The sequence below is a fragment of the Melozone crissalis genome, unplaced genomic scaffold, assembly GCF_028551555.1.
Source record: "Melozone crissalis strain CALT ecotype California unplaced genomic scaffold, PUWL_Pcris_2 ptg000026l_1, whole genome shotgun sequence".
Classification (NCBI taxonomy): Eukaryota; Metazoa; Chordata; class Aves; order Passeriformes; family Passerellidae; genus Melozone; species Melozone crissalis.
In genome coordinates this window covers 5,079,327-5,090,036 of record NW_026535804.1, presented here as the reverse complement: position 1 = coordinate 5,090,036, position 10,710 = coordinate 5,079,327, and the positions used below count along the sequence as shown (strand labels likewise).

The following is a 10,710-nucleotide window of genomic DNA, read 5'->3' as shown; positions in this document are numbered from 1 at the left end:
GGCATTCCCAAAGCAGCCCAGTGCCCAGCTTGTCCCGCCATGGGATTTTACAGAGCAAGGCCTGTGGGATGGGGCAGGAGGGGTTGCCCCAGCACCCACACTCTGGTCCCTGCTACATCCACGAGTGATGCTCCATCACCAACAGGAGAAGCTTTTTCCCCAGGCAGCCCCTGAGCAGGACTCAGTGCCCACTAATGGGGCAGAGACATGCCAGGCAATAGCAGAGCCTCACTCAGCCCCACCACCCACATTTCCAGGCTGCCTTGAGATCCAGCCAGGCTCCAGACAGATCATTATTTCCCATGACAGCAGTGAAGGTGAGCCAGCCACCTTTTATTTCAGCCTGGAGAAAAATTCTCCTGCCAGGGGATAATTGGGGCTCTCTGCAGTGGGAGGCAGCGCTGCACTGCTGAAAGGTGAAGGCTATTTTAAAAGCAGCTGAGCAGAAACTGTGGAAAAAGCTGCCCAGGGAGCTGATGTGTAACAAGCGCTGCCTCACGAGGCATCCCGAGCCTCTTGCTCTTTAAAACTTGCTTAGATCTCCTATAAAATCCAGTTTTATTTGGTTTTTACAACCCTGGGAAGTGAACTGCTGGTGGTTCCTGCTGGCAGACCCCCTGTGCCTCTCCCAGGCCAGCTCCTGCCCACCCAGCTCTGGCAGCACTCTGTGCCAGGGGATGCTTTGAGGCTGAGATTAAAGGGGCTGTGGAGAGGTGTTGCTGCTCAGCTCTGGAAAGTGAGTCTTGTGCTGCTTTTATTTAGACACACGCTGGCTGCAAGACACAAAAATTACTTAATCAATCCTTCCCCTGGGCTGGCGTCACAGGCAGGATGGAGGCTGCCCACGCAGCTGGGAGCTGAAGATGATAAATTGCTCTGGGATAACAGCAGTGTGTCCAGCTCATCCAGGGCAGGATGTGGCCCAGAGGACACAGCACCCTGTGGTGACACAGCAGGGACACCGTGAGGGTGGCTGGGCTCTGCCCAAAGCTGCAGCTCAGCTGAAGGAATGGGAGTTTCTCCCAGAAGCTGGCACAGGGAGGACAGACTGGAGGTGCCAGGAGTGCCAGGAGTGTGGCCCAGCTCCAGCTCCAGGGCAACGTCCTGCACTCATTCTGCCACTGCTCTCCATCAGTGGAGACAGAGGGGATAATTCTGCCAGGATCCTGCAGGGACAGTGCCAGGTCAGGCTGCCACCCCACCAGCCAGGCCAGGAGCAATTCCATGCAGAAAAGGGTGAGAAGGAGTTTCCAGCCCCTGATTTTCCAGCCACATGTTTTATGGCATGAAGGAATCTCCTCATTCACCCTTGCAAACAGCAGCAGGGTTCAGCACCAACCTTACAGCAACACCTTGCCCTGGTGAGCAACCCTACAAGAACAAACCAGGTCACCCCAGCCAGCACCAACCCAGCCAGGAGGGGAAACATCATTAGTGGGGGGAAACCACCCCCAAAGCAAGAGAAACAGCACTAAGGAAAGTTGAAGAAGCAAAGAGTTTCAGGAAGATGGTTGCTTGGAGCTCACCTCTTGCTCTGCTGGCAGCATCTGGGGCACACAGAGTCAGGATGATGCTCTTCAGCTGCTCTGCCCTCAGTCAGTGCCCACCAGGAATTCCCTCCATGTGCTGCAGCACATCCTCCCCTCTTCCCACTCAGCTGAACCTTGAGCAGCCCCCGTGCCCTCACCTCCTCCTCCAACCATCCCTGGGGGAGATATTCAGCTCCATGAATGGCCCAGCAGAGTGAAGAGCAGCCTGGAGGCTGGGGGGATCACTTTGGGCACCTCTGCCCTGCCCAGGGACCAGCAACTTTCCCAGGAGCCCACTCCAGCCCATCCCACCACTGTCCAGCCAACACTGTCTCTTCGTGGGGCTACCAGGGGTGCAGTCTATGCCCATCTAACCCAGCCACTCTCCTTGTGCTTTGTCCTCCCCCAGCTCCACACTCACAACAACCACCAGCATCACCCCTGTCCCACCCCCAATGCAGTTCTGCCCAAGAACTCCCACAGAAGGGCTGGGTGTGGATTCCCCTTTAATTTACCACTTGTCAGGGGGAGGGTTAAAAAAATCAATAAATAAAACAACTGAGGATGCTTGAAGAAGATGAAAACCCTGAAACTGCAGTCTGCTGGTGGCTTGTCCCATCACCAGAGGAGGGGAAGGGTGTCCCCAGCCCCTCTCTCCCCACCACCCCATCCCAGCGCCACCAGGTCCAGGTGGGTTCGGTCCAGGATGCGCTTGGACGATGCTCCTCGGGAAGAAAATGACTCCAAAGTTCAGGACAGGGTCATTCATAGCTGGCTGGTGGATCAAACAGCCCCCAGAGTCGGACATGGAACAGCCCCTGGGTGAGTCTGAGAGCCCCGGCTCACCCACCACGAGGGACCCGTCCCAGCTCCTCGGCCGCCGTGGAGTTCTGAGGAGAAGCCACCCTGTGCCGGTGTCCCCGGGGCGGTGGGGACGCCGTGTCACAAGCAGTCCCTGCACAGAGCCACCTGTCCTTGGCGGAAGTCGCGGCAGGGGCAGAGGCGCCGGTACTTGGCGTGGTGGCCGGCGCAGCTGAAGAGCAGCGGCTCCTTCTGGAGGTAGCACTCGCGGACGTTCTCGGCCACTGCAGGGTACAGGTGGTTCATCTCGTACTCGGTGCTGTCGCATGCGATGCTGAGCCTGGGGGCCAAGGCAAGGTGGGCAGGTCAGGTGAGCAGCCATTGAAGGGTTTTTGTCCTTCCTGGGGAGGTTCCTTTGCTGAGCTGTGTTTGCCACCCCTTGGCTACATGTGAGGGCTCGTCACCAGCCCAACATGCCATGCAGGAAGGGGAGACCCTGGCAACCCAACCCTGCAGCCCAGAGGTTGTCCCAACCCACAGATGGCTCAGAATCACCCACAAAACCAACCCAAATCTTAGGAGTTGGTCCTTGTGGGTCCTTTCAAGATCATGAAGTTCAATAGGTCTCTTACAACCCCTTGCTGACCAACAGCTCAGTCCGTGGACAGAGCACCCACAAAACCCACTCAAATCTTAGGAGTTGGTCCTTGTGGGTCCTTTCCAGCTCATGAAGTTCAATGCCTCTCTTACAGCCCCTTGCTGACCAAGGGGAGAGCCTGGCAACTCAACCCTGCAGTCCAGAGATCACCTCAACCCATAGATGGCTCAGAATCACCCACAAAACCCCACCTGAATCTTAGGAGTTGGACTCATTGATCCTTGTGGGTCGCTTCCAGCTCATGAAGTTCAATGGGTCTCTTACAACCCCTTGCTGACCAACAGCTCTGTCCATGGACAGAGCTCCATGGACAGAGCTCCATGGATACCTCCATAGATGTAGATAACATTCTATGTTACTGTAGATACATTCCCTGGAAGGGACAGGGGATCAGGGAATGCCCACATGCTCCCTGTTAGTTGGGATTAGCCAGAAAACTGAGGTGGGCATCATCAAAAGCCCCAAGGAGCAGCAGAACTGCCCAGTGTGGATTTTAACACTCCTCCCCTCCCAGATGGAGCAGCAGCACTGGCACTGCCATGCCACCAACCCTTCTCAGCTGACGAGTCCCTGAGCCAGCTCATTTTAAGGTCGGGAGAAAGACGTGCAGGGGGAACGAGTGAAAGACAGGCCCCAGCTGTAATTTATCACATAAAAATGTCAGCGGGACACGCTGCCTGACCAGCGTGACAGCTCCGGCAACGCTCGCATTTAAATTGCCCAGAGAGCAGCACAGAGCCCAGTGGCAGATTTATACTCTATTAAAACTTCACCACTGTGTGTTCAAAACACAGTTTTATAGAGAGAGACATTAAAGAGGAGAGAGCACGCAGGAGGTGGAGAGGAATGGGGTTGGAAAGAGGCGGAACCATGCCTGGAAATGCTGTTGTTGCCTGCTGAAAAGTGAAGCTGGGCCCTGCCTGCACTGCCTTCATCTCGTACTCAATGCTGAGGCTGGGGGCCAAGGCAAGGTGGGCAGCTCAGGTGAGGGCCCATTGAGGGGGTCATTGATGGATTTTTGTCCTTCTTGGGGAGGTTCCTTGTAGGGGGATACAATATAAGAAAATAAAGGTAGTATAGAAAGTAAACTTACCCCATTAAGGAGTTGTAGCTGAACCAATTATTAGAGATTGGGAACAGGCCTGAGTTTAACAGGCCGCAGCTGTAGCAAATAAGAAGAGTGTTATAAAAGAGTGGATTGGTTGGTTGTGGGGGACTGGAGTCAGTTGGCTACTGCGAGGACAAGGAAGAGTTGGTGCCTAGAGGAGAAGCCTCCAAGAAAACATCGAGGCAGTACGAAACTCTAGCAATATGGAACCCTTGCAGTGTAATGACAATAGAACTCTTACGCTATAATGATGACGGTTCCTGATGAGGGACTCATCAGTTGAGAAGGGTTGGTGGGAGGGCAATGCCAGTGCTGCTGCTCCATCTGAGAGGGGAGGGGTGTTAAAATGCACACTGGGCATTTCTGCTGCTCTTTGGGACTTTTGCTGATGCCCACCTCAGTTTTCTGGCTAATCCCAGCTAACAGAGAGCATGTGGGCATGAGGGCTCATCATTTTGGGAGGAAAGTGGGTGCAGGGGATGGGAGGAGCAAAGGGAACGTCATGTGGCTGGTGCCCCCCCACAAGCTCCCTGAGAAGGCCCCAACTCACTGTAGAAACACCTCCTCCTTGTTGAGGAACCTGAAGAAGGTGGGCTCGCAGACCAGCCCGTGGCGCCGGCACGTCTCGGTGCATGTGTGCTGGGGCTCTGACACCCACACCTGCAGCGAGGCCACCGGGGGCCACGCCTGGGGGGCCCAGCCCGCGCTGGGGGACCACACCAGGTGCGTGGAGTTGGGGGACAGCGCCAGCGGGCTTGGAGGGCTTTGCATAGCAGGAGTCTTGGTCTTGGGAGACGGAGCAAGAGATGATGTGGTGCAGAAATCCTGGTGGCAGAGAAGATAATGGGTCAGTGCTCTGAGATGTTAACAGTGAGGAAGGGAGGCTGCTAGTGGGACAGGAGGACAATTGGGATGATGACTTTGATCATCAGGTTGAGGTCACCTGCATGCATAGATGGCACATCCTGCTGTGGGGGATGAACCTCTGCTTCTCTCACCTCTTCTCCTCTCAGTGCTGCCTCATTCCCTGCAGCAGAAAGGCCCTGACCCAGCCTCAGCACCCCCAGGTGTCCTCCACCAACCCCCAGCACCTTTGGCCCATGACAAACCTCCCCCAGCCCCATCTCCTGGTGCTCTCTGTAATCAGGGGGGATGAACCTCGGCTGTGGGGGATGAACCTCTGCTTCTCTCACCTCTTCTTCTCCTGGTGCTGCCTTATTCCCTGCAGCAGCACCCCCAGCTGTCCTCCACCAACCCCCAGCACCTCTGGCCCATGAAAAACCTCCCCCAGCCCCATCTCCTGGTGCTCTCTGCAATCAGGGCACTGGCTGCACAATGCCCACAGGAGAACAGGGATGCTCCCCAGGGAGAAGAGGGAAAGTTGGCCATGAAAACAGGGATGCTCCCCAGGGAGAAGAGGGAAAGTTGGCCATGAAAACAGGGATGCTCCCCAGGGAGAAGAGGGAAAGCTGGCCATGAGGACAGAGATGGCTCCCCAGGGAGGACAGGGATTCTTCCTAACCTGGTGCTGAATGTAGGCGTGGATCCGCTCCAGCATCCCCTCGCAGGTGTACTCGTAAGGCAGGTAAGGGTCCACCTGTGAAGGGCAAGAGCAGAGCACAGGCAGCAGCTGGGGCAGCCTTGCCCTGCCCCTGAGAGAGCAGAACCTTGGGCATGGCTCTCCCACCCACCAAAGCCCACGACTTGTATCTGTCCACCAAAGCAAGCAGGGAAGAATCCTAGGGCTGGAGAAACCTCAAAGGAGGTTTATAAAGTGAGAAAGAGAGAGGAGTACTTTGAGTTTGACCTGTTGGTGAAAATGAAATCATCCCTGTTCCACTTTAATCTCCCTTTCCTCCACTTTTAGAAAGTTATACAATCAAATCAGTTTTCATCCAATAGGTGACTTCAAACTAAAGCATGAACTGTTCCAGCTCACAAAATGCTCTGCAGCTGTGGGCAAGGGAAGAGCAATCTTTAAAAAATAATTTTTTAAGGAACTTTCTGCCCTGTGAAGACATATTTTTCCACACTCCCTTATTTTCCAAAGAGATCTTTCATGAGGTGCAGGAGGTTGGTGTTAGTCCTGGGACCTCCCTTCCCCTTGTGTATCTCTGCAGAGTTTTATTCAGGAGGATTATAAGCAAAACCACCCAGAGATAATTAATCCAGAAAACACTGCTGCTTCTATTTTCTGAGCTCTGCTCCTCCAAAATAGCTATTTCCTTTTGAAGCACCTGTCAAAACCAAGCTCAAAGGCTCAGTCTGCTGAGAACCCTCTAAGCATTTCCCTGCCATAAATATCCCACCTGAGATCTCAGGCAGGCTGGAAATCACAGCTGCTTCATCTAATTACAGATGTGCACGCTAATCAGGGCTGACACAGTGACAGGCACCAATCCTGCCTCTGAATTCCTGATGGGCTCTCAGTTAACTGGGGCAGAGCCCTCTGAAAGCAAAATTGCCTGTCTCAGTTTCAGAGCCAGGCTGGGGCTGCCTGGGATCAGTTTGGAGGAGACAAACCCCCCCTTGCTCAGCATCACCAGTGCTCAGTCTCATCTCGCCACTGCCTTCATGGGGGGCTTTTCTCAGGACCCCCTTTGGCCAGGCATACTGCAGATAAAATTCCAGAAACAGCCTCACCCCCCAAAACGCTGCAGCACATCACACAAACCCTCCTTGGGCCTGCACAGGTATCAAAGGTGATGCTCCAGGTGCAATCCCACCTCTCCAGAGGCTCCCAGGGGGATCCCTGAGCATCAGGAGCCCACTGCAGCCCCTCCTTCTCTCCCTCTCAGGGGGAACCCCAAAGGCTCTCCTTCCCTTTGCTCTTCTCTCCAGGTTTTGTTAGGATTCAGCTCGTGCACTCAGGACTGAGAAAATGCCAATTTCGAGAAGATAATTGTTTAATTAAAATCTGACAGGCTCAGCCTCTTCTCAACAGCCACATTGTTAATGGCACTCCTCAGCTCAGGATGTCCCCAGAGCCCTGGGAGGGAGGAGGAGGAGGAGGGGGGTTCTGAGGTGGGGATCACTGCAGAATGATGCATGGGATGGCATGGAGGGAATGGAGGTCTTGGAAAGATGGATTTTGCCATCCTTTCCTCAGCTGGGAGAGCTTCCCAGCCCCAGTGCTCTCTCCATCAGCCAGGCAGGGAGTCACTGGTGTCCCATGGGAATGCCACCATGAGAGCCCTGCATTTCCAGCTGGAAGGGAGGATGAAGTCTCCTTCATTCAAAAGGAAAAGAAAGCAGGGTGGAAAAAAAATCTGAACGTCACCAGACAAATAAGTAGAAAAATAATGCAATTCAGTGCTGGCACGTAACAGCAGGCTGGAACATTTTAACCAGCTATTTTCACTGGGATGTTTAATGTGCCGCTCTTTCAGGCATAGTCTGAAATGTATAATTTTCCATTATAGTCCTGTATGTTTGACTTTAATATAATGAAGCCTTCTCCCTTCACTACACCAGAATATTGGGTCTATTAAATTGCTTGTGTGAGGACTGGTTTTGACAATGGGAAAAGCTGAAGGCCCAGAAAATGGTGGTGCTTGCAAACCTCTCTCCTCCTCCAGCCTCTAACCCCAGGATAACAGACAGAATCCATCACTGGGACAAATCTCCAGCATCCCCTGTCCCAAGGGGACACCACTTGTCTCTCTGTCCCCTGTCCCTGTGCTGAAATTTGGTCTCTGGGGTAGAGGGGTTTGGTGCTTGCCTGGTTTTAATCTTCCTTATAAACAGTTGAGGGATGCAAACCATCAGGGAAACCCAGAACTGCTCCCAGAGAGATGAATGGCAGAGTCACAGCCTGCCAAAAACCTTGCCCAGCAGCTGGAGGGTGACCTGGAACGGGTACCCCCTCCAAAAGGATGAGAGAGGGCAGCACAAGGGCTGTTCTTGGGGGGAAAAAAACACAGATTGCAAACCCAAGCCACGTCCCAGGCATGATTCAGCTCTGCCTCCAGAAGGAAGAAGTTTCTTACAGGCAGAACTGGGTTGGGAGGGACGCCGGCTGCATCCCAACTGCTCTGTTTGCACACAGCCAGCAGCCAGGGGAGCTCTGCCAGCCCAGCAGCAGCTCTGGGATGGCACAGCCTGCCCTAGGATGCAGCAGGAGAAACTGGGGTGCTGCAGTGACATTAAAATATTGCTGAGAATCAGCAAATCCCCCTGGGAGCGAAGCTGGTTGTCAGCTTGACCATGCCGGGATTACTGCCAGGTTCATCAAGCAGCTCCCAAATTCCCAGACAAGTTCCACCTGATGGCAGAGCCAGTTTTCCCACAAGATGTCATATCCCCAAAAATGTCTTACTGAGTTCTGCCCTAGAAGATGCAAAACATCTGTGGGATATGTGATTTTTCAGTCATACAACAACAAAAAATCCCTAAATAAATTGAATGTCAGGTCAGTTTTCAATTTTCAATGTTTTCACCCATCAGGGAGGGGGAAATGTTGTGTTTCAAGTTCAATCTGTCTGAGTTAGTGAAGCAAAGGGAAATGCATCATTTCAGATCCAGCACTCCTTTCAATAAATTGGCAGGGTATTTCCAAACAAAGGCAGGCAGATGGGAAACAAAACCATAGTATTTCATTCCAGTAATTTTGAAATGAAATGTTTTGACAGAAAAAAAAATAAATTGATGGTGGTTATTCTGAAACACAGACAAATTTATTAGATATTCCAATAACAGAACACCCCATTTTGCCTTTGGGGGAAAAAAAAAATGGAGTCAGTAAAATAATTTCTCCGAACTCCAGTAACTGGCTGGGAACAGGAACACTAAATTGCCCAGCTACCATCTTTCTGCTGCTCCTCCTGCTAATGCCCTTGTTTTCAATTCCTGCTGTAACAAACAGTATTTTAAAGACAAGATACCCATGGACTCCTGGAGCCAAAGCCCATAATAAGGCTTTTAAACCTGTAAGATAGGTCAATTTTTAGGCTTAATTGCCTTGACAGCATCTCTAATAAAGCAGACCTTTCCATTTAAAAGATAAAAAGGTGGGGAGGGGGGAAAGAGGCTGCTATAAGTTATTCACACTCACTCCCTGCTCTGCTCTGGGAGGATTTTTACAATTTCTTCAAAACCCCAGAGGGATGAGTTGGGGATTAACTCCTTGGTGGGAAGGACTCCCTCCTCTCCAGAGTGACTTCGTGGCACAATGCAAGTGGGCCTCAGTGACTGGAGTTGTTCATCTGAGGCAAATTTAGGACTTCTAGCAGCTGAAGGTAAATCCAGAGGCTGGGATGGTTTGTGGGAGGGCACTGTAGAGTGGGGTTTCTGATCCAGAGTGGTGAGAGGAATTTGTCTTTACAAACCAGCTGTGGGTCTGCTCGTAGATAGAGCCAGCACTGAGAGGTAAAAGAAACAATGGGAAGGATTCCACTGATTGATGGATGGAAAAATACATTTGCTTTTACAAATAAACTTTAGGTTTGCTGATAAATGAAATTGGATATTGAAAGAGGAAAGAAACAATGGGGGAAAACCATAAATTCCATAAGAATTAAAAATTAAAAGGGAGGGTTGTACATTGGAGGGGAATGTCTGGTATCAAGTGTTCTGGGAAGTCTGAACCTCTCAAGTACCTCAGCCAATGGGGAAAGAGAGAAGGGAAACTGGGATAAAAAGGAGGCTGTGTCCTCCAAAAATTTAAGAGACCCCAGAGGAATGCCCCATGGCCTCTCCCTTTATTCAAATAAAGTAAAAGAATTCCTCTGCCTCCTTTTTGGACATAAACCTCTGATGATTGTGGATTAATTTTCCCAATAGGGGGAATGAGGAGAAGAGCTGAGAGAGGAGCTTGGTTTGGGCACACCAGGGATGGGCACAGCAGCTGCTCACTCCAGTGAGTGCCCAGTTCTGGACACCAGCTCCTCCTGCCCAGTGCTCATTATGCCACCAAGCCCTTCCCTGAAATCCTTTTTAGTTCTTTAATTTTTAACCAGACCATTAAGCACCTAAATGACCTGGTGCCCATCCAGTCAACACAGCAGCAGCACAACACAGCTGCCCAGGAACCAGCACAGCCCTTCCCTCCATCCTCAATCTCACCATTCTTTTATCATTTTAACAGCAAAGCAGCACCAGGCTTCACTATTTTCTCTCTTCTGGAAAAAGTGAAAATTTCCTTCTCTCTCCCAAAACAGCTCCCAGCCTCCCACACACAGCAATTCCTTCACTTCAGGGCTGTCTCCAGCCCAGATGGTGGAGGGTCAAGCTCTGACAGCTGGCCTGGCAGCACAGCAGCAGGGATGTCATTATTTTTAATTTAATTCTAATCGAGACACGGGAATGAATGTGCAGAACAACAACTGTTTTCCTAAGTTGGGTTTGATGAATCTTTACAAACTCCCAGAGAAAATGAACATGAGGTGAAGAGCTGCAGTAATCACCCTGGAGGAGGTGAGACACAGGGTGATGGCATGGCCATGTTACCTGAATCAGGCCCCCAGACTGCCACAGGCACCCCCCTCTGCAGCTTCTAATGCAGGGAAAAGCAAGGATGATCCTTCTCTGAGCACCATCACACCCCTGTGCCCCCCAAATCCCACTCAGCACAGTGAACCCCAATGTTCCAGATTGCAAGGCAAGATGTTTTCTAT

At 51.8% G+C, this 10,710-nt stretch overlaps 1 protein-coding gene across 2 annotated transcripts in view; it reads right to left on the bottom strand.

Annotated features, from left to right (window-relative positions):
• Window positions 1–2,018: 2,018 nt before the first annotated feature.
• Window positions 2,019–10,710, bottom strand: part of MGAT5B (alpha-1,6-mannosylglycoprotein 6-beta-N-acetylglucosaminyltransferase B) — an 80,700-nt gene continuing 72,008 nt past the window's right edge. For both annotated transcript variants that reach the window (XM_054278586.1, XM_054278587.1), the window contains exons 15-17: window positions 5,619–5,693; window positions 4,647–4,921; window positions 2,019–2,670 (exon numbers count right to left, since the gene is read on the bottom strand). In XM_054278586.1, the coding sequence (XP_054134561.1) occupies window positions 2,472–2,670; window positions 4,647–4,921; window positions 5,619–5,693 (549 nt within the window). In that variant the 3' untranslated portion in view covers window positions 2,019–2,471. The remainder of the gene's footprint in view (window positions 2,671–4,646; window positions 4,922–5,618; window positions 5,694–10,710) is intronic.